At 44.7% G+C, this 24132-nt stretch overlaps 1 protein-coding gene across 2 annotated transcripts; it reads left to right on the top strand.

The window, feature by feature from the left end:
* Positions 1-1056: 1056 nt before the first annotated feature.
* fam118b (family with sequence similarity 118 member B) lies at positions 1057-21515 on the top strand. Of its 2 annotated transcripts, none has more exons than XM_083636437.1 (8): positions 1057-1486; positions 2167-2259; positions 2509-2761; positions 12400-12627; positions 13331-13459; positions 13804-14101; positions 19864-19973; positions 20204-21515. In XM_083636437.1, exons 2-7 carry the CDS (start codon positions 2174-2176, stop codon positions 19932-19934), a joined length of 1065 nt encoding a protein of 354 aa, XP_083492563.1. In that variant the 5' UTR covers positions 1057-1486; positions 2167-2173; the 3' UTR covers positions 19935-19973; positions 20204-21515. The 2 variants fall into 2 exon arrangements, with proteins under 2 accessions (XP_083492563.1, XP_083492562.1); XM_083636436.1 differs by having other exon boundaries at positions 19864-19929.
* The last annotated feature ends 2617 nt before the right edge of the window (positions 21516-24132 follow it).

Raw genomic sequence — 24132 nt, forward strand, 5'->3', positions numbered from 1 at the left:
GGCTAGCAATGCAGCAGCAAGTTTGCCTCTAGAAAACAACCAATTAAAAAAAAAAAAAAAAAAAAAAAAAAAAAATTTTTTGGGTGGGCCAGGGCAAGAAGTGGGTGGGCGTGTGCCTACCCAGGCCCACCCGTAGATACGCCCCTGTGCGCAACACTGAAATAAAAACTGCTGTTGAAACAAATTGTGCAACATATAGCCTAACTGATTTCTGAATGCTGCTACATTAGATATTTAAGTGACGTGCCACTGTCTCCAGAGGGCTGCAATTTGCGTAACAGGTGCACACTGCAGATGCAACAGGCGGCAGTTTATGGAGGGGGGCAGGGCAACCAAATGGCTCATCTTCACCTGCTGCGCCGCCAATGCTGACTGACCATCCAGCTGTGAGGCTGCAGAATAAATACAAATAAAAACACCTACTACGCTTCTTCTTATGGGCTTGGGGCCAGAAGGGCCTATAGCCATTATGAATATGCCAATACAAATCATCACTAGAATAAATGCCTAAATTGTTCTAGTCTAGTGTCTGATAATATTTTGTTGTTGTCTGTGTCTATGCCAAGCCAAATCTTGCGATTCACTCAGCCGAGGCAGGCACAACCCTGCAGAGTCGGAAAGGGTACAATAAAATTGTGTGTGTGTGCGTGTGTGTGTGTGTGTGTGTGCGTGTGTGTGTGTGTGTGTGTGTGTGTGTGTGTGTGTGTGTGTGTGTGTGTGTGTGCGTGCGCGTGTGTGCGCGTGTGTGTGTGTGTGTGTTTGTGTGTGGATGGGGCGGGGGGGGATGGGGGGGTTGCTGCTTTCAAGTGCTCCTTGCAAGCTCCTACAAGCTCAGGAGTTATTCCGAATCAGAAATAACAAAATTAAACAGATAATGGACATGGGCTTACATCTGACCCAAACACATCTTCCCATAGACTATTTCCAATGGCTCGTTTACACACAAAAAAACACTACATAGCGACGATATTTCGTACCGCACTCGAACGCAGCATGTAAGCCTGTCTGTCTCAGGTCTGTCTGAGCAGCACACACAATCCCAGGCGGTGACTTGAATAGCTTCGCGACACTTTGAACACGTAGAGTTTAGAGGGTCGACAGCTTGTGTAGTGTGTTTACACAGGGGACATCAACTGAGAACTGAATATATTTGTTAAGAAAACAGATAGCTAGCCACGTTCAGTATGACACGTAAAACAAAACCAAGTAAAGTTACCGGCGGCGGCTTTTAACATTGGCGACACTAGAGCTAACATTAACGTTATGTCTGTCCGTTATTCGCTGGGGATGCAATTTATCTGCCAACGTTAGCTTATCATTGGGTTAGCATTGACGCTAACAAAAAGCTAACTTTGACTTGAGCACCGTATTACGACTTACCCAGGCTGTCTAGCTCAACGTTAATTAAACTCGTCTCTCCTCTAACGTTAGCTAAATCAGAGAGATTCCTACTCGGAACAGAAGTACACATTGGGTGCTTATCCGTGTAAGTATACGCAACTTTTCATGCTAACTTATAACGTTGACGTAGCTATTTAGCGTCAGCTACCTAGTTGTTAGTTAGCTGTAACGTTATCGATTTGTTCTGTGAAATGTTCTCTTCCGACTTTGAAGTTGAGTTGTCTCAGCGATTTCTTGTTCTCAAGCAAACTCACTCAGTAACTAACTTTCTGTCAATCTTTTGCTGTGTCAGGCCGGGCGAGGCATTGACTTCAGTGCAGCCCTGTAACTGGGCAGTAAAGTTATTATTATGTGAAATGTAACGTTATTTCTGTGATTCAACCAGCCTCCCCCTGTCCCATGGAACAATGGGGTAGTTTGTTCAAATAATCAGCACGCCATGACACATGTCGTCAGGCAGTTGTGTTGCCAGGGCGTATGGAAATGACGTTATTCATAAATAATTTCCTCTTTCTAAAACGTGGACGGGTCCATGCCAGTCATTTGGTCATTTTCATATTATTGTAGTGTTGCTGAGGGGATCCTAAAATGCTACTGATTGAGAAACTGCACAAATGGCAATCAACCATCCAATACATTTAATGTACATTTAACCAACTTTGGCTTGGTTATATTGTGCTGTCCTTTGTAGGCATCTTATCTATATGGCCATACTAATCCAAAGCTTTCACACTTAGCATGTGGTTGATCATGTTTCTGTTATAGGAGCTGAATGGCCTCTGTTGTAGCAGCACTGAAAACGGAGAAGCGACCTGCAGCTGATTCTCAGGATGGGGACTCAAATGCCAAAAAGCCCAGGTAAGCTCAAGTGCAATTTTGGAGCCAGATCTACAGTCTCTGCCCATGACTCATGCATCAATTTTGTCAACAAGACTGATTAAAAAAATCTTTGCTTTTTTTGAGTTTCTTAATGTTGTCAGTGCTACATCTTCACCACCCAAATAAAGGTGGGCTTGAAAACGCTTTGTTTAACCTTCATGCTGTTGGAAGGATTTGGGAAGCACCATCAATGGAACCATCGTCACTCAATCTCTGCCTGCCCCAAAGGAAACTGCTGCCCAGCCTGAAGACTAAGCGCGCCCCCGAGCTGGTCCTGGTGATCGGCACGGGGGTAAGCTCTGCAGTGGCCCCCCAGGTCCCTGCTCTCCGCTCCTGGAAGGGACTTATCCAGGCCTTGCTCGATGCAGCCAATGACTTTGACCTACTCGAGGAGGAAGAGAGCCGGCGGTTCCAGAAACACTTGCAGGAGGATAAGAATTTGGTGCATGTGGCCCATGACCTCATTCAGAAACTCTCCCCGGTAAGCCTGGTTGAGTCACTTTCCTTTCTGCACATACACACACGGAGCTGGTTGAGCGACTCCCAGCTCACTTTCTTCAGCCAGGGACAGTTTGTTTGAACTCGCGTGGATTGACATGGGACATCTTAGCTCTTATCTCATTAAGAGATGTGGACACGGCCTATAGCTAATGAGACGTGTCTGTGAGGCATGTTTTTAGGAGAGTCAACACAGATAAGCTCTGAGGTCCGTTGACGTGGCATCAGGTGCGCACCCACAATGAGCAGGCAGGATCTGCACTTCCTCCTGTTTTGTTTGGATTTGAGAAAGATTTTGCACAGTCATGCCTTGCTCTTCCTCGTTGGCTGTTGTGACTGATTGCCTCCACTTGGAGATTGGAATCTATCATTAGCCACATTTATCAAGGCTTTCCCTGAAACGTCAGGAGTGGTGTGGCGTGATCTTCTTTTGATAATATTAATCAAATGTGATCTGAGATCCAGCCTGCTCATTGGGTGACATCAGAGCTTTTTTCTTTGGCTGTATATTTTAGGTGGGTCCTTTTCTCACTCGACACAGATATAAGCTGATGTATGTTTTATAACAGACACTCTTACCCAGAGTGAACACTTTAAAATGTTAAACTGCTGGGGATTACTATTCAGAGTGTATTATGCACGTAATATAGATTATGGAGTAGTTGTCCGGGCCCTGGGATGTTTCAGTTATGTGTTGGGGATCGTCTCCAAACTGTGCTTCAGTGAGGCAGTGCTGCCTTGTAAATTTTAATATCCGCCATTATTTTTTCTTGTTAACTCATTCACTGCCAACAACGTATGAACACGTTTTCAGAATCCAGCTGTTCCCTGCCAACAACGTGTTTACACGTTTTTGGCATCGATTTTTTTTTTTTGACGGTGGGTTGTGCATCTAAGCCTTTTACATCTCTTATATAATTATTGGAGCCACCGAACGTTTACAACCCATTCCACCGACCCACTAAGTGGCAACAGTGCTCTCCTTGCTAGAGGAAGGAAAGCATTTTTTTAACTTGTCAAGCCATTCTCAGCCCAGCCATTCTCCTTTTCGCGCTGATTGCTGGCGATGCGGGATTGCAAATTTACATAATAGATTCAGCCGATCTACTATGATCGGGTGATAGATTACAGGTGGACGAACACACTTTGAAACACGCAGCATAAATATGACCAGAATCGCAAAAGCTTCTCTCAACCAAAACTCCAAACGAGTGAGTCCATCCCGACTTCCTCAAACAGCGGCTGTGCAGACAGGCACAGGAGAGCAGCAAAGCACTGACTGGTGACAAGCTTGTCCGCCCACGGAGGGCGGAGTTGAAGCAACTCGAGAGGGAGGGAGAGAGAGAGAGAGAGAGAGAGAGAGAGAGAGAGAGAGAGGGAGGGAGAGCGAGAGGGAGGGAGAGAGAGAGAGAGAGCGAGAGGGGGAGGGAGAGAGAGAGAGAGAGAGCCAAAAATGAATGGTTAAAGTGACAGTTCCATCCAATTTCACAAAAAGCCGTTTATCTCTGAATATTCTTTTTCACGCTAAAACCATGCTGTATTCAACTGCTAATGCTTACATAACTACTAACTCTACAAACTAACTCTTTTAGACAGAGAAAGTACACATTCTATTAGTACTTTTGAGATATTGTATGTTCACAAACTCCAAGCTGAAACGAATCCTCGGCTCTTATAAAATGAGCCATAATCCTCAAAAAACGGCTTGGCAGAAGCTATCTACAGCAAAAAAAAACGTCTGGCAGTCAATGTGTTAACATAATTTGATGTCAATAATAGCATCCATGTCACTCACAAAAACCTAAGTAAATTCCTGTGTGCAAAAGCACAAGTGGAATTCAAGCGAAGTAACTGGACCCCAAGTAAAGCTTCTGGTTTAATGCACTTGAGGGAATCCCTGACTCAGTCACCACCTGCTCAGTTGCGTATAAATTCTCATCAACCTCCTATAAATCAATACACCAATAGGTTATGAGGAATGGGAAATTAAACTAGGGCTGCAACTAACGATTATGTTCATAATCGATTAATCTGTCGATTATTTTCATAATTGATTAATCGATTAGTTGTTTGGTCTATAAAATGTCAGAAAATGGTAGCAAATGACGATCAGTGTTCTGATCAGCTGGTCTGGAGCAGGACTGGCAGATGTGAGCCTTAATACAGTTTGCTTCCTGTGTTAGTCATGTCTCATCGCACCTTTGACATTGCTAAACATGCTTTGTTTCAGCTCTCGGCCTGTTGTCACTAGGGGAACAAACAGTGCTTTTATGGCTTTGTCCATCGTCTTGATTTCAGTCCACAGTCACACAGACTCCAGCCCACTGCTGTTGGCTACAGCAAAAAAAAAAAGAAAAGTTTTGTAAGTATTAGGATAATGCGAACCAGAAGCCCCCAGCACCAGATTTTCCAGTCAGACTGGATAACACACAGCTTGTATAACCTATGAGAGAAGACATGAGAATCAGGTGACTACCCGTCCACATACAGTAACTGTCTGCAAACATTTTCTCCCCTTGCACTTCAACAGACATGTTCAATCACACACACTAGACCAGGGATACTCAACTTGCTTTGCCCGGGGACCACTTTCGTGAAATGATAGAAGGCCAGGGGCCAGTTAATAAACAAACAATATACATTTTTCTCTAGCGGATTGTAGGTTTTTGGGGTGTCAGCCGGAGTTTAGTCTGACAATGTTGTGCACACCGGATAGTTAGTTAGGTTAAGTTAGTTAGGTTAAGTACATACTGTACATAAGTGCCTGGGTAGCGAGCAGACGGCAGTGTTTGACAATTTAGCAGCTAAATCATAGATTATTGAAAGATATTCCATATTCCAGACTGAAATGCTATAACAGAAGTGGAGTATTGGCCAGAATGACATGAACATTTGGACACTTATTCAGCGGGTATCTTGCATGTTGCGTTCAGGTGCACTGTAAAAAAAAAAAAATCACCCTTCTTTGCAATTCCATCGCGGGCCACACAGGGGGTGCCCGCGGGCTGCATGTGGCCCGCGGGCCGCAAGTTGGGTATCACTGCACTAGACCTTAATTGATTTGCTGTAGCCTGAAGTGTGTGAATTCCATCAAGGCATAGAGCTGGGTCAACATGCCTCTTAAGCATAGGAGTGAGTGACTTAGCCACAGACAGCGTTCATTGCCGTGGCATAACTTCTGAGAAGCTGATCAAAATCTAGCATCCAGAAACACACCTGACATGGCCTCTTCACTAAATACCTAAAGGAGACTTGAGGCCGAGTTTGAGACTTGCCCTCAGTCCAGTTAATGCCAGTAACAGTAGGCTGCCCAAGTTAGTCCTTGATTTGGTATTCTGGAATGATCTGTCATATTTGTCTCAAAGTGTAATTTGACCGCCTCTAGGTGCAGCACAGTCTAGTGCATTTGGCTACTGGAACAAAAAAGACCACACAGTATACTAACTAAAAGTGGATTGTTATTTACGATAAGATTCTGGTAGGTACTAGGTAATATGCATGCATGCTTATTTAGTTGTAAAAGATCTGTGAAATGCCAGTATCTGCTGATAATGTCGGTGCATCATCCATTTGGTACCAGCTGGTAGCGTGTTCTCCACCGTAGGGTAAACCAGGGCTAGCAAAAGCTGTGGTCAGATGAATGGATGACAAATCATCCCTATTAGTTGCAAGATGAGGATTTGGAAGCCACACGCCACAGTAGTGTCCCTGCATCACACCTGCTTATTCCATAAGTCCCGAGACAGTCAACGGAGCTAGATGAGGACAATGAGCTCCTTCCTGTGGAAAGGAGTCTTTGCTGTTTAGCCCATTAGAGCTGTGATCTCTGGAGGCCAGCGGAGCTAAAAGCTCACCTCAGCTCACCGCAGCCCTGCCCTCCTCTCTGCTACTCATAAATAGTGCTCTCTCTGTCTCCTCTCGCTCGTCTATTTAGCTATTCCAGCTAAGTGTGAGATTTCATCCTTGTAGACACAGCACATCGTCTGTTAGCAGCCACTCCGGTGTCCTGCCAGCAGACCTCGGTGTTGTCCACAGCCAACAGCCTTCTGCTCGTGGAAGTGGAGGAGCCACGTGGAATTGTAAAACCCTTTGCACTCAGGCCCCCATCATGCTCCCCTCGGTACTTGCCCACATGTTGCACCATGTGTCACACAAGTGGCCACTTGCAGAGCAGGAGGCAGCGTGTGAGAGTGGAGTATTTCAGCAGACCTAATCATTTATTAGCAGTTAATGGTAACAATTACAGTACACCGTTATAAGTAAATACAATATCATATATTAGTTAATTCAGAGATATGATGAAACTTGAGCATTGTTTACTTACACTTATGTATTGTGTGTTCTACCATGTTAGAATCAGAATCAGATTTTTTTTTTTTTTTTGCCAGCGTATGTTTACACATACTAGAAATTTGTCTTGGTGTGGTTGGTGCTCATCTAACATTGATAAGAACAAATATACAAGACATAAACAAATAAGATATAAAGGATCTAAAGAGATTATATTACAAAAGGATCCAGATATTAATGGATATAGATAGTATTAACATATATATAAACAGTATTAACAGAGTATAAACAGACTTGTCAGCTAGGTGAGGTAGCTTAAGTTGGCTGTTTACAGAATATGTACAGGGTCAGGGTGCATGAGAGGTAGCAGCAGTAAGTGAGCTTTGTGTTGACATGGTTTGCAGATAAGTGACAGTCAGAGTAATAGAATATGTACAGTGTGATAGGGTGCATGATATAGCAGCAGTAATAATGAGGTAAACAGTAACACAATATGTACTAGAGCCCGACCGATACTGGATTTTTGAGGCCGATGCCGATACCGATATTAGGGAGTAAAAAAATTCCGATATCGATATATCGGCCGATTATATATACACATTATATTACAAGATTTTTTTGCAATGATCCCTCAAATATCAAACACTTGACAAAGATATGAGTTGACATGAATTGAAATATGTAATGTAGGCAGGATATTTTACAGCTTATCAATCAACTTTATTGTCCAAAATGACATCATTGCAATGAAACGGTAAACTTAACTGGGAATTGAATAATTATAAATAACTAGAAATACAAAAACACAAGAAATAGAACAAATAGTTAAGAAAAAATATCAAATATACACAACATGCTGTCTATAACTTAAAAAATACAAAATAAAAAAATATCGGCCAACATATCGGCCGATACGATATATCGGTTATCGGCCAATATCGGCGAACCGATATATCGGTCGGGCTCTAATATGTACAGTGGAAAAGGTGCCCAATAGTAGCAGCATAATAAGTAATGAGCTTTAGTATTGCACACAGGGTTACAGGTATTGACAGAGAAGCATGTTGTGCATTTAGCAGGATTTGAGGGACTGTGTGTGTGTGTGTGTGTGTGTGTGTGTGTGTGGTAGGCCTGTGAATCTTCACTGGCCTCACGATTCGATTCGATTCGATTACGATTCATCTGTCTTCGATTCGATTCCACGATGCATCTCGATACAGCTCCAACAGTATTGCAGCTCCAAGTATCAAATCCTCAATTTTCTGTACTATTATTGCACATGGCTACTTTTTCATCAATTAATACAAGCAGTCGGATAAATATCAAGTCCCATTTTTTTACTTTAAAGTGCTTTAAAATCTGAATGTCAACAGAAATGTAAACATAGACGATTCAACGATTCATCTGTCTTCGATTCGATTCACACGTCCGCATCGCGATGCATCGATTATACGATTAAATTTGACACCCCTAGTTGTGTGGCCCTAATATACCCTCTAATATACCCTTACACTTCTAAAATCAGAGCACTGCTCGGGTCGTGTGAGCACTCACACTTGGTGTGTTCTCTGTCTGCAGCAATGGTTCATTTTAGTTTTGGGCCCACGTCTGTCTCTGCCTAGTCCCGGGTTTAAGCACGTTTCCATTCCCAAAATGATTTTTGTTTTTCATACTTTATTATGATCAAACATTCATTCTAAATATTCGGCCAGTGTTTCTTTCTGTTTTTGAAGGAAACCGCTAAAATGACCCTCATGTCACCCTGCGGCTGAGTGAAAATGAAGGGAATGCTGACATTCAATTCACCTGTGACTCAAAGCTGGCTCAGATGAACCCTCTTCTCGTGAGAGCAGAGGCACACAGGCTCAGGGCATCATGTGGTCTGATTAGTAGAAAGATCTCCTCAGGAGGGCAATCCCATTAAAAGCCTGTGAGCTGTTCTGTATTCTGTAATGTACCTGACATCACAGTCCGTTCTACACGAGTGCTTCCCAATTCTGAGTTTAATGTCAGGGGGAAAAACAAGTCAGAATTCTGAGATTAAAGTCAGAATTCTGAGATTAAAGTCAGAATTCTGAGGTTACTGTCAGAATGCAGAGGGGGGAAAAGTCAGAATTCGGAGACAAAAAGTCACCATTCAGATTTTAATGTCAGAATTCTGAGAAAAAAGTCAGCATACTGTTACATGATGTGACGGTCACTGATGATATTACCGATGTTGTACGGGAATTTGAATGTCGATTTTTGTGACCCAAAAAGGTTGGGAACCCCTGATATACAGTATCATACTGCCCCTGAGTCTGAGGCTATTCTGCTTATGTTCAGACAAGTTAAATGTCTTTTGTTGTCAATTGGAAATGACACCAGTTGAATTCGTACTGGGGCCACCCATGCGAAAAGTTGACTCATATAGTACTGACAAATATTTTGGATAACAGTAAACCTCAAATGGCAAAAAGCCAGCTATTAGATAGGTCTTTCACGGCCCATGCATTCCAGAAAAGTGATTGTTTTTCTTGTTAACAAAAAATGGCAACTGTCCTACTGTGCAGTCAGTCAGTGAGTACACACCGTCAACACATGGGAGGGGGTGTGGGAGAATGAACGGGTTGTCATTTCCATTGTAAGCAAGCTGGTAACATGCCATACTTCCCCTCTCACTTAGTGCCTCTACAGCATATGTGTCAAACTCAAGGCCCGGGGGCCAGATCCGGCCCGGCACCTCATTGTATGTGGCCCGCGAGAGCTAGCAAAGAATACAATTTGCGGGAATACAATTCTTTGCAATATGGCTTAAAATAGCTATTGTTAAATGGAATAATAGTTGTAGGCTACTAGCTGTCTGTTTGCCATTGTTTTCCCTATAATTCTGCTTTCAGAGCTAGTTATTAATTATTAAGTTATTACTAAAAAACAATAATAATTGAATCAGAGGCAATTATGATAAGTATGATAAGTGATAAGTAGGCTATAGATAGATTTATATTGTGTTGTTATATTTACAACGCAGGGCGACTTTAGCTCAGGAGGTAGAGCGGGTCGGCCAATGACGCAAGGGTTGGCGGCTCGATCCCCGCTCCCTCCCAGCTGCTGTCGCTGTGTCCTTGGGCAAGACACTTAACCCTCCTTGCCTCGTATGATTGGTATGAATGTAGACATGAATGATGGTGGTCGGAGGGGCCGTTGAGCGCCGATGTGTGGCTGCCACGCTTTCGAACCACCGGTACGAATGGTGTGAACGAATAATGATTCTGTGAAGCGCTTTGAGCACTTGGAAAGGCGCTATATAAATCCAATCATCATTATTATTATTACAACCGGCCCTTTGAGGGTCAACCATAATGCTGATGTGGCCCGGGGGGAAATTGGGTTCGACACCCCTGCTCTACAGCTATTTAAAGCCATGGTTCTCAGTCAATACACACTGATTTATTTATGCCTTGTGCAGATTTGAGATCTTGAACATTGCAAATCCCCAAGTCTGACCTGTTGAAACAGATTGTGGGTCAGTTGGCACATTATTTTTATGCCTCCGCCGGCGAAGCCAGGCCGAAGGCATTATGGATCCGGGTTGTCCGTCCGTACGGCCGTCCGTCCGTCCGTACGGATGTTTGTTAACGCCATATCTGAGGAACGCCTTGACGGAATTTAATCAGATTCGCCTTTAACATTCACTTAGGTTCAAGGATGATCTGATTAGATTTTGGTGGTCAAAGGTCAAAGGTCATGGTCACTATGACCTCTCCAACGCCATTTTCAAGCTTGTTAACGCGATATCTGAGGAACGCCTGGACGGAATTTCATCAGATTCGCCTTAAACATTCACTTAGGCTCAAGGATGATCTGATTAGATTTTGGTGGTCAAAGGTCAAGGTCACTGTGACCTCTCGAACGCCATTTTCAAGCTTGTTAACGCCATATCTGAGGAACACCTGGACGGAATTTCATCAGATTCGCCTTAAACATTCACTTAGGCTCAAGGATGATCTGATTAGATTTTGGTGGTCAAAGGTCAAAGGTCAAGGTCACTGTGACCTCTCGAACGCCATTTTCAAGCTTGTTAACGCGATATCTGAGGAACGCCTGGACGGAATTTCATCAGATTCGCCTTAAACATTCACTTAGGCTCAAGGATGATCTGATTAGATTTTGGTGGTCAAAGGTCAAGGTCACTGTGACCTCTCGAACGCCATTTTCAAGCTTGTTAACGCGATATCTGAGGAACGCCTGGATGGAATTTCATCAGATTCGCCTTAAACATTCACTTAGGCTCAAGGATGATCTGATTAGATTTTGGTGGTCAAAGGTCAAGGTCACTGTGACCTCTCGAACGCCATTTTCAAGCTTGTTAACGCGATATCTGAGGAATGCCTGGACGGAATTTCATCAGATTCACCTTAAACATTCACTTAGGCTCAAGGATGATCTGTTTAGATTTTGGTGGTCAAAGGTCAAGGTCACTGTGACCTCTCAAACGCCATTTTCAAGCTTGTTAACGCCATATCTGAGGAACGCCTGGATGGAATTTAATCAGATTCGCCTTAAACATTCACTTAGGCTCAAGGATGAACTGATTCCATTTTGGTTATCAAAGGTCAAAGGTCAAGGTCACAGTGACCTAACAAATGCCATTTTCAAGCTCGGTAACGCCATATCTCAGTAACACATTGACTAAATTTCTTCACATTTGGCTCAAATATCCAATTCTGCACAGAAACGCCTTGATGCAATTTCTTCCTATTTGGCTCCTACATCCACTTGGACTCAAGAATGAACTAATGGCGGAGGCATAAGTCCGCGTTGCGGTCGTTCTAGTTTTACACTTTATTGTGAGATGGTTGAAGTTCTTACAAGTGATGGCATGCATGAGTTGAACTTCCTCATGATACAATACAAAGTAGAAAGAAAAACTAAAATGATCTCATTCCAGCTTCTTAAATGTGAATATTTTCTGGTTTCTTCTATGTCAGTAAACTGATTATCTCTGGGTTGTGGACTGTTGGTCAGGACAAAACAAGACATTTGAGGATGTTGTCGTCTTGCACTTTGAGGAAAAAGTTTTTCACCATTTTGTGAAATTTTATAGACCAAACGACTAATCGATTAGTTGAGAAAATAAGCGACTGATGAATCGATAATGAAAATAATCGTTAGTTGCAGCCCTATTGCGCTGTACTGTATATCCTTGTAACATCTAGTGTGAACATCTAATTCAATGCAGAGAAAAGTTGACACAATTAAAAAAAATTCACATGGTATAAAATAGCTCATATGGCACACAATCTGCTTAAAAATAGCAACAATTTCTCTGTATTTTGTTGTGTTTTCCAGAGAACAGGCAACGTGCGTTCCACATTCTTCAAGGACTGTCTGTACGAGGTGTTTGACGATTTGGAGTGCAAGATGGACCATGTTGGGAAGCACCTGCTGCGCTCAGTGCTGCAGCTAATGGAGAGCGGCGCACTGGTCCTCACCACCAACTTCGACAACCTGCTGGAGATCTATGCTGCTCACCAGGGCACCAAGCTGGAGTCCCTGGACCTCACAGACGAGAAGAAGGTAAACCGTGCTTGAAATGTATTTTTGGGGGGGTGATTGATTGTCTTTGATGTCATCTTTGAAGCAGCCAGCTTTTTCAAATGAGTACAAAGGTGACTAAAGCAAGTGCTGTATGTTAGGCTAACTTCATCTTCTAGTCAGAGTTACATTATACGCTATGTCACATTTGGTTTGAGTTGAATTCTTCCCTGAGCATGTTTGATGAGAAAAGCTAATGCTTTGACCTGTAAGAGCCTTTTGTCTCTGACAGGTGGAGCAGGTTTGCACAAGGTTAAAGTTCTAGCCATCACTCAGCTGTGCTCACATTTTACAGATTGAACAATATTTGCTTTTGGTTAAACACGAGGATGCTGAACAAGAAGGATATATTTTCTCTAGTCCATTTCCTACCATCCTCCCCATTGCATCTCAACAGCTTTAGCTGCTAGTAGTTACTGTAAGCCGAAGGGTTTTATTCTTTGTTTTATACCAAATTTAGCAATGGCAATGGGCCTGAGTTTTCTCAGAGACTGATTCACAGACTGACTCACAGACTGACTCAGAGCCACTTTGCCTCTCAGTCTTGGTATTTATGCCTCGTCTCCATCAGGCTAATATGCTCTCACTGCTGCTCAAAGTGAGTTTACTCCCTGCCCAGCCAGAACAGGATTGAGTGCAATGGACTGTTAAGAGTGTGTGCGTGTGCGTGTGTGTTCGTGCGCAGGTATTGGAGTGGGCTCAGGAGAAGCGGAGGCTAAGTGTTCTGCACATCCACGGCGTTTACACCAACCCCAGTGGCATCGTACTGCACCCTGCAGGCTACCAGAATGTACTGCGGAACACTGAGGTTATGGTGAGCATTGAAATCGTTGGGCCACTTCAACTATGCTGCTGGTTGTTTGTTGTGATGTTGCTGATCAAGAAATGTAAGGTTATTCTACTGTTGCACTCATTGTAAGTGACTCTGGATAATAGTGTCAGCTTAGTTTTGAAATTGTACATCAGGAAACAGGGTTCACGCATTGGTCCTAATAGGCTTAAAATGAGCTTTTATGGTACAGGTTGCAGCTCTTCGAAATGGCTGCCCATTTGCCTCCCCCCCCCCCCATCCCCCACAGTGTCTCCACCCGTCGGTCCACTTGAAACGGTAGCATGGATGAAATGTAATAATAGTTCTCCCCCTGCTGCTTTCAACAGCGCGAGATCCAGAAGCTGTACGAGACCAAGTCCTTTGTGTTCCTGGGCTGCGGGCGCACGGTGGACGACACCACGTTCCAGGCTCTGTTCCTAGAGGCGGTCAAACACAAGTCGGACCTGGAGCACTTCATGCTGGTGCGACGGGAAGATGTGGGCGAGTTCAAGAAGCTGCGTGAAAACATGCTGGACAAGGGCATCAAGGTCATCTCCTATGGAGACGAGTATGCCGACCTGCCAGAGTACTTCGAGAGGCTGGCCAATGAGATCTGCAACCGCGACGTGTCTACCAATGGCTGGGGTAAGGAGGATGAAAGCCCCTCATGGTTCATTTCAGTGTGCCTCCACCAGTGTACTAGACTAGAGCAGTGGTTCCCAAACTGTTTGAGACTCCCGCCTGGTGGGCCACTAGAGCATTGCATTTTTTTTACAGACAAGTGAGGTCTCCAGACCATAGTTCAAGCAGAAGGCCACTCACGCGTAATCCGATCTCAACGTGGTCAAAAAATCCTAGTATGACGTCTGCTATGACGTCAAACATGACGTCAGTTAATCCTCATATATATAGCAAGGGTCCTACGTCACCTCTCTCTCTCTGGCCGACCATAGCAGCAGCAGCCCACGGCAGTCCATCTCCCTTGAAGCCGGCCCCGAAGCGTTGTTTTGCACCAGATCCGCAGACCGAATCAGCACCCACAAGCCTTCTCTACCCGTGGATATTCCCATTCCTGGCATGTCGAGTTCAGTCATCGGTCCCCTGTCCCGGACCGGCCACGGAGCGTACTTGCCTTCCGAGGTGCCTGACGAAGACGTTGGCGAAGCGACCGGACCACAGGCTGCCAACATAGCCCCCCGCGCGCCACTGCGACGGCCCCGGTAGGAGAGCAGAAGACGAAGCGCCGCGCCGCGGACGCCCAAGAACGCGTGCGAGCGTGCCGGAGGGAGAGGCCGATCGGCGCGGACGTGCGAGAGGCCGCGGGCGAAGACCAGTAGAGGCAGCCGCCCCCAGAGCCGGGAGCCGCTGGGGAAATGGAGGCCGCGGGGCCGCCGCGAGACGCCACGTACTTCCTGGTCGCACTGACCCCCAGGCCGCCGGGCAGATTCACGGTGATTGACGGGAACCGGCTTGGAGAAGCGCTGAAGCCGGAGCGCCGTGGCATCTCGGGCACTCTGGGCAGACCGAAAGGTCCATGGGGCGAACGGTTCATTCTGGCGGCAACAGCTGAAATGTAGTGCAATTTGCTTCCCTTCCAAATCCAGCGACGTAAAATAATCCATTCACGAAAAGAATAAGCACTCCCAGGAATTCATGGACGATAAAAGTTTAACGTTACATGCAGTCAAGCAGAAAGTCGCACTCGGCAGTAAAACTCGCATCCATGTTCCATCCTGTTCTTTCTGTCACGAAGACTATAATCCACCAGATCACATGACGTTTTTCATCAAGTCTTTAATCCACCGTCACACTTCAGGACATCCTCTTAATCCAAAACAGAGTGTGAAAAGTAGCTGTCTCCCTCCTTGTTGTGGTGTTTGCGAAACGGAGGTTCACGGTAACCAGAGACCTTTTATCGTAAAGATGCGACAGCACACAGCCAATCCGCCATTTTGGAGACTAAGCTTCTGCCCCAGCAAGGAGCCGTATTTCAGGCCAAAATGGCCGCAGCGCCGTTTTCAAAAAGGCACTATATACTCTTGCCTTCTCATTCTCAATCAACCCCATGTGACTGATGGTGACTGATAAATTAAATTAGGAAGCTCCTGTGATGATGACAATGATAATTTCTTAACTTTAGCCGATCTGAGGGGGTTTATCTGAACAACAATCTTAAAAAAAAAAAAACTCCACTATCACCCCCCTTCCTGGAGCCCGACGACACCTTCATAATACCAGACTCGCTCTGTTAGTCGTCTTGGACATGGACGAGGGGACGTTAGGTTTCATAGTGACACTGCGAAATACGAATCCGGTACATAAACGGACTCGATCCGGATCCCCTCCCTCTGATGGACCTGTGCAGGCGCTCCGTGCGGGCGGCTCTAGGAAGGGACCGCCCGAGCGGAATCCACGGACTGCCCCTGCCCGCCTCTCTCAAGAGCTACCTGCTCTACCAAGGACGGGGTTGACGACCACAGCACACCGAGCATACCCCGGAGGACCAGTCACCCGTGGACGCGAAAGGACCCATGAGGAAAGTATCAGTACTTCAGCATTTAAACGGGCAATCTACCAGTCCAGTAAAATCAATTCAATTTATTAAAAAAAAAAAAAAAAAAAAAAAAAAAAAAAACTTTATTAGTCCTGCAAAGGCCAATTTAAGGCATGAATACTGCAAACAAGCTGTACTCTGTACACATCCAAAAACAATACAAAAAACAAGACAATAAATACAATAAATGACACTGATAAAGCAAGATCCCTGATTACAGTGTATCCAACACCACAAAGGAATATAGGTGTCACATCAATACAAATTAATTTCAGTCAATACAATCCAAGTGCATATTAGACTTGTTCAAGGGTGCAAATCAAAAGGTCAAGGTACAGACCTAGTCTAGATAAACTGACCACTTCTCGTACTGTGGCTGTTCACCAGTCGAATGGCCTCTGGAACCAAACCAAACTTCCTTCTGCTTGTTTCGCAGGCAGGCTGTCTAAAGCGCTTTCCTGATGGCATTAAGTCAAAACAGACATGAAGGACATGCGTGGAGTCATTGATTACCTCGTGCGCTTGGCCTGCGATCTGACTATTCTACCCAGCGGGCATCTCAGCCTGCCTATCTCCGACGCCTAAGCGGAAATCGCTTCTGGCAAATGGCCAGCGGGAGTCACAATAATAATAATAATTATAATAATAATAATTACAACAATAATAATAATAACCACGCAAGGGGCCATTCTAACACCCCTGGCCCACGGAGCTTGTCTGAGCAGCAGCTAGAATGAGTGTTACTGCATAACTTCGGACCGAAGCCAGACGGCCCAGGGAATGCTGACGTCTTTCCGTGTTAAGCTACCCGGTCTTAATACACCACCTCCTGTTCTTAACGAATTTCAAAGTAAAATGCCTCTGGCATTTCTTCAGAAGCAGAATCAGAATGACTTAATGATCCCCGAGGGGAAATCGGGACAGGTTACAGTAGCTCGCTCACAGTACACACATAGCTTAAAATAAAATAAACAGTAGTAAATGCAACGCAAATGCAAAATACAAAACACGTCAGGTAAGTATACATTCCGTGTCAATTATCATTATTGCACCCGGGACTATATTAAGTCGGCTTGCCCTATACGCCACACGTGGCTCAGCCAGGCACAGTTAACCTATCGGCTGGCTCAGTCTCAGGGAGACTGAGCGTCTCCGAGGTGCTCTTTAAGGAAGGCATTAAATAGACTAATGGCCACAGGCAGGAATGATTTCCTGTGCCTCTCCGTACTGCATCTAGGTGGAATCAGTCTCTCACTGAACGTACTCCTGCGTTCGACTAGCACGCCGTGGAGTGGGCGCGAGTCATTGTTCACGATGGAGCGTAGCCTGGACAACGTTCTCTTCTCTGACACCGCAGCCAGAGAGCCCCGCTGCCCCAGCACACAATAGCATACAGGAAGGCACTAGCCCCCTTCTGCCCTTTCTCGTTCATGGCTCACTACGTCAAGCTCAGGCCTCGGACCGGCCCCTCGGCTCCCCTGCTCCTCATCGCACCCTGTCACCACACGACAAGATCCCGGTTCACCCTGCACCTCAAGCAGACGCTCCAGCAATGCAACCCCCGACGAAGGACTACTCCAGCCACTCCTTCAGGATCGGAGCGACCACCTCGGCCGCCGAGCAAGGAGTGCCCTCCGCCTCCCTCCAGCAAACGGGCCGCTGGCCCTCATCGGCACATCGTCATCGCCCGGAACAATTCCCCCTTCTGCCCCTTCTCGTCCATGGCTCACTACGTCAGGCTCAGGCCTCGGACCGGCCCCTCGGCCCCCCTGTTCCTCATCGCACCTTGTCACCACATGACAAGATCCTGGTTCACCCTGCACCTCAGGCAAACGCTCCAGCAACGCAACCTCCCGACAAAGAAATACTCCAGCCACTCCTTCAGGATCAGAGCGGCCACCTCGGCCGCCGAGCAAGGAGTGTCCTCCGCCTCCCTCCAGCAAATGGGCCGCTGGTCGTCATCGGCATTCTCCAGCTACATCCGCCCGGAGCAGGCGGCCATACTGGCGGCCCAAAGAACCCTCCTCCCTTAAATCGGTGAGCATGGCAACAAACAATGTCCCGGACTTCCGTGCCGATAAAGAAAATGTCTCGTTGGTGGTGGCTCCCCGAAAGCACGGCGCCAGCAAGGCGCAGTAAACTCCCCGGCTCATTTTTGGGGGGGAAAGAGAAAGAGAGAGCAAAAAAGTCAGGGTAGTCGCGCCAAGGCAGCCAAGTAGGCCAAGCCGGGAAGCGCCAAGCTAAACTCTAATGTACCAAGATCGAAGGCCCGACCGAGTTAGGAGCGCCGGCCGCAAATAGCCGTTAGCCGCTAAAAGGTCGAAGGCCGGAAAAGTACAATCGCGAAGCGCCAAGGCGGCCAGGTAGGCTAAGCTGGGAAGCGCTATCGCGAGGTGCCCGACCGAGTTGGGAGCGCCAGCCGCAAATAGCTGTAAGTCGCTAAAAAGGTCGAAGGCAGGAAAAGTACAATCGTGAAGCGCCAAGGCGGCCAGGTAGGCTAAGCTGGGAAGCGCTATCACGTGCCCGACCGAGTTGGGAGCGCCAGCCGCAAATAGCTGTAAGTCGCTAAAAAGGTCGAAGGCAGGAAAAGTACAATCGTGAAGCGCCAAGGCGGCCAGGTAGGCTAAGCTGGGAAGCGCTATCACGAGGTGCCCGACCGAGTTGGGAGCGCCAGCCGCAAATAGCTGTAAGTCGCTAAAAAGGTCGAAGGCAGGAAAAGCAAGATCGAAGGCCCGACCGAGTTGGGAGCGCCAGCCGCAAATAGCTGTAAGCCGCTAAAAAGGTCGAAGGCCGGAATAGTGCAATCAACTACTGGCGCCTGCAGATCTCAATTAACCTCCGGTAATCAGATCTTCCTTTTGGGGGATCTCCTAGCCCATGCAGGCGCCCTCCTCTGCCTCAAGAGCAGCGCCACTGGCCAATGGAGTCAAGCGCCAAAGCATTTGCCATGCACGCCGATTGCTAAATAAAGTTTGTCTAATCCTACCAACTGGCCTCTCCTGATTGAAGTGAGGTCTCCAGACCATAGTTCAAGCAGAAGGCCACTCACGCGTAATCCGATCTCAACGTGGTCAAAAAATCCTAGTATGACGTCTGCTATGACGTCAAACATGACGTCAGTTAATCCTCATATATATAGCAAGGGTCCTACGTCACCTCTCTCTCTCTGGCCGACCATAGCAGCAGCAGCCCACGGCAGTCCATCTCCCTTGAAGCCGGCCCCGAAGCGTTGTTTTGCCCCACCCACCTCCCCAGTCCACCACCAACGAGTCTTGACTCCTGATCCCCCACGGGGGGGGGATCTCCTAGCCCATGCAGGCGCCCTCCTCTGCCTCAAGAGCAGCGCCACTGGCCAATGGAGTCAAGCGCCAAAGCATTTGCCATGCACGCCGATTGCTAAATAAAGTTTGTCTAATCCTACCAACTGGCCTCTCCTGATTGAACAGTTTTTACAACAGTTTGTACAGTCATTTCAGTGAGTGGAAGTAGCCAGTCCTTCAGCCAATCGGCATCGAGAAACTCCGCTGTTGCATACTCCTGTTCGTATTTAATTGTTATTGGGTCTATTTCCGCAGTTCAGTAACTGCACTTATGGCTGTTTAAACTTGACGAATGTTGACGTTACTGCTCGAGTCGGACCAGTTGGTGTGGTTTGCCAAATTGGACAATGCAAGAATCGTAGGAAAAAGTTTTTGAGTATTTGAAAGTGAATTTAGTATGACCACTTATACACTTTACCCCATTCATCTGGTGCTTCAAGTAGGTTCAAGCAAACAATGATTATTATTTATTTGACCCTGGTCTGTGAGTTGTCTACATTTGATTAAGAAATGTTTTTTTTTATTCCCCACAGGGTCTCCCTCACAAAATGGGGAGGAACAGCAGAATGGCTTTAACACACAGAAAAGCCTCTATCAAGGTTAGGATCCAACGCTTCTCTTTGGCATCAGGCAGCGGCCATTTGTAAGAGGCATTTCCAGAATTGCACAATAAATAAATACAGCCCTGTCATTAGATTCTCCTCCCTGCTTGCTTGTAGAGATAGAAAATCCAAGTCTAGGTTACTGATTGTCATGATCAAGAGAACTGACTTGACAGTTTTGCATGCGTGGCAGTCAAGTGGAAAAGTGTCTGAGCTGATGCTCCTTGTTTCTCTCCTGTTCACAAGTCCCTTCCTTCTCTTTTTGCCCCAGGCTATCATTCTTGACAGGCACACAGTCGGCGATCAGTATCAGTCATTTTCATCCACAGCTCCATCAGTAGAGATCAGTCTACTCCCAGACAGTACTACTACTCGGGTCTGATTTCATTCTTTGGAACTTAGGAATCCAGGAGAATTATGGGCCAGAGGAGACCTACAGTCTATGCTGTTGTCATTTTTTGTGTGCATATGTCCTTTTTTTTTCTTTTCTTGTATTATCTTGTTGAAAAGGGAAAAGAACGGTGTCACTGAACTGTCAACAGCACAGCCCAATGTCATAACCCCCCATTGTACTGTATGTATGTTTCCAAAATCTCCATTTGTGGAAGATGGATATTAAAGGGCAGTAGAAAATAACAGATGTATGTATAAAGGGGTGTAGAAGTGAATCATGGAAATGTCCCACCTCACCTTCATTGGATAAAATGAATCCCACACTGGATGAAAGTCCATTGACAGAACTTGACTTGTGCTACATTGAGAGGTCTCTTGGCTTTTGGATATGAAATAAGCATACTGTAGCATAAATGCACCACAACAAACTTACATCACCTTGACCACGCCCCCTTTTTATGACTAAACCCTAGGTGCAAACTGGTACAGCACACACTGACACGTAACTGAAAATAGTTTGTATTGACATGTTTGGAATGTACAGGTTTATGCTGAGCCGAACCTGAAACCAGGAATTCTGATTTGCACACTACTGGGTGTGGTTAGGTTGGTTGAAATGATGGTTGGTAGTCATGGATGCTTACACACATGGTATAATGTTCTGAAATGATAGTTCAGCAGAGCAGAGTTCCATAGACGAGTGGCACCCTGCCAGTAGCAATCACCTTGCCACTCCCGTGCTGAGATACATAGAGAAGTTGTAAAACGGTTCTTTGTAAGCCTTTTTTGTATTTTTAATACTTGCATGTGTTTTCTGACATCTTTTAGTATTTATAAGTGCTATTTTCAAAATAAAGCCTTTGGTACCCCATGTGTCCTCAGGGTTTCCTCTATATACTGTACATTTAGCAGCGGCGGCCCCCCTGCTGTTAAATCTTGGCTCCCACACTGCTTCAGAATAATATGAAATGTCATGAAAAAATGTGATGAAGTCAGGGCAGCTACTTTAGTCATACCATTATTCCATTTGTGTTATTTTATAGTTTTGAAATCTTTAGTATATTCTAAATGGTAAAACATGAAGAAAAATATGGTGTCAAACCATTTGAGTGACTGGTTTACATCTTAGGATATGGATATGAATATATTATGCAAATCAGTAACATTACCTAAGTACGTATAACAGGGTTCCTAGGCAAGTATGGAAAAGTATGGAATTAGATTTGTCTATTGTGACTATCTTGACTATTCATTTTTCTAAATAAAATTCTGAATTTAGACAAAATACATTTTGAAGTGTTTTATCATGTCATCAGAGTGTAACATGCATGTTAACAATTGGATTTTAAAACCATTTAAAATAGTTAACTAAACATGATGTAGATGTTAACTAAACATCTAGCTGTATTCCCAACCTGGTCTCACTCCTGGGGAGTTCAAATAGACAGATTTGTCACGCCCCCTCTGGGTCATTATTGCTGATGCAAAAGGTAATATGCTGAAGGACTGTCTGGAGGTTGCCTCGCTGTGACCCCCCGTGGTCTTGACATAACAGTCTGAGGTTTAAGTAGGTCAAAGTTGCACTAGGGAGAAGGAGTGGCGGACCCATTCAACACCTGGTTTGAATCCTGACCCAAACCATAACCTAACCCCAACCAAGTTTCTTTGTTGCCTAAACCTAACCGTTGTTTTACTTACCTTACCTAAACCTAGGGCTGGGCAATAACTCAATATTATATTGTTTATCATCTTTCAGTGGAATCTTATTATGATATGAAGATATTTTTTATATCATTGACACAATTCTGATGTAAATTGATGATGAAAAGCAAATTGTCCATATCGCCCAGCCCTACATCGCACATGTGGCTTTGACTTACAACTGAACATTTAGCCCACTTGTAGAAAATACAGACATATACAGTAGATATATATATATATACAGTAGGTATTCATATAGGTATATATATACAGTAGGTATTCATAAAGGTATATATATACAGTAGGTATTCATATAGGTATATATATACAGTAGGTATTCATATAGGTATATATATACAGTAGGTATTGATATAGGTATATATATACAGTAGGTATTCATATAGGTATTAGGGATGGGCATCGAATTTTCGAATAATCGTTATTATCAAGGTCGACTTTTATTATTGAAAGTCAAAATTTGAAAAAAATAATGTAAAAAAATAATAAAAAATTGTGTGTTTGTGAAATGTTGCATTGTCTCCCCTGATTCTAAGTATAGTCGAATCGCTTGGTTTGAGCAAGTAAAACATTTTTTATAAGCATTTTAAGCAAGGTTTATGGAAAAATGAATGGCGGATGAAATCCCATGAAGAGGGAGAGGGGGTGACTTTGGCACCCCTTTGGCACTCAGACCTGAGCCTACTAAATATTTAATGAACCACTCATGATTGTCAAAACTGTTTTTTATTTTCGAAAATGTCAATGTCATGTAACATGTTCTTTACTTCAGTGGTGCAATGCTTGTTTGAGCTAAAAATCCACAGCAGAAGCTTTTTCTATTAATTAATAAAGCCTTAGACTTAGAATCAGGGGAGACAATGCAACATTTCACTCACACAAAAAAAAAAACTTTTTTTTTTTTACTTTTTTTTTACCTTCCCGAATTTCGATTAAAAGTCGACTTTGGCCAGCGAATTTCGAATAGTGTTTTTACTAGAAATGCCCATCCCTAATAGGTATATATATACAGTAGGTATTCATATAGGTACCGTATATATATACAGTAGGTATTCATATAGGTATATATATACAGTAGGTATTGGCTCGAGCCTTGCCGTCTATCTTCTTCTGAGCCGGGGGGACGGGCACCACTGGGCTGGGCAGAGGGGATATCAGCTCTACCTCCACCGAAGCCCCAATGCAGCTTTAGGCCTGGAGGAAGACAAATGCATGAGTTTCTTCACTCTCACCATGGGACCAAAGGTTATTACAAAAATAATGCTCTTGTGAGGTGGGGACCGACCATTATAGGTCTCTGACACAGGCAGATCTTCAATCTGGTTCTTAAAAGTGCTTTTGTACCATGTAAACTTTAAGAGCTGAGATGAGCACTGAAGTTTGGATGTCATAATACAATATATTCATGCGCTGAAGATCAAAATGTGTTTTGTGCATATAAATAACATGAGATCAGTCTTGTAGAATTTTAGTTGAATCCATGTGCATGATGCAGATATTATCCCTACAGCTTATACTGTAGTTAAGCCACAACCAACATTAGGAAATTCAGTCTCTTCTAAGGAAAGATCCCAATCTCCACACCATTACAAAATAAATAAAACACAGAGAGATGATCTGCCTCTTTTGGGTCCAATGTTATAAAGATCAGTATCCAGAACTCCCACTATTGGTAAAAAGCAACAAATAAAATAAGAAAATGTGTCTTACTTGGCCGTTGTTCGTTTGCTAGTTGTTCTGGTTTTAGAACCGACTGCTGCCTTCTCCCTCACCACATTATCTTCTGAAGAAATTATATCCTGAAAAAAAAGAAGACAGAAAAAAAAGTGCTTTTTAAAACAAGTGTTGTTTATTGGGCATCTTCTCCATGCCCAGTTTATGTTGGTAACCATTACCGACTCACGCCCAAAAACACAGGCAATATGTCCCCCCCAGTTTGTGAGGACAATGTGATACAGCCCCTATCAGTTACTGGCCTGTACTCCATAGTGGAGTGGGAGGTAAACAATAAATGTCTGTCAAAACAGGTTATCACTTTATAGATCGATTTGCAGTGGCTGGGCTTAGCTACTGCTATGTATCTGGTGG

The sequence above is a fragment of the Poromitra crassiceps genome (assembly GCF_964638095.1).
Source record: "Poromitra crassiceps genome assembly, chromosome: 5".
Taxonomy (NCBI): Eukaryota; Metazoa; Chordata; class Actinopteri; order Beryciformes; family Melamphaidae; genus Poromitra; species Poromitra crassiceps.

Bases quoted from the DNA above. Each gene is read 5' to 3' on its own strand.
- fam118b (XM_083636436.1), top strand. From the start codon at position 2,174: ATGGCCTCTGTTGTAGCAGCACTGAAAACGGAGAAGCGACCTGCAGCT. The intron at 12,628-13,330 runs GTAAACCGTGCT...GTTCGTGCGCAG, and splicing joins ACCTCACAGACGAGAAGAAG to GTATTGGAGTGGGCTCAGGA. The intron at 14,102-19,863 runs GTAAGGAGGATG...TATTCCCCACAG, and splicing joins CGTGTCTACCAATGGCTGGG to GGTCTCCCTCACAAAATGGG.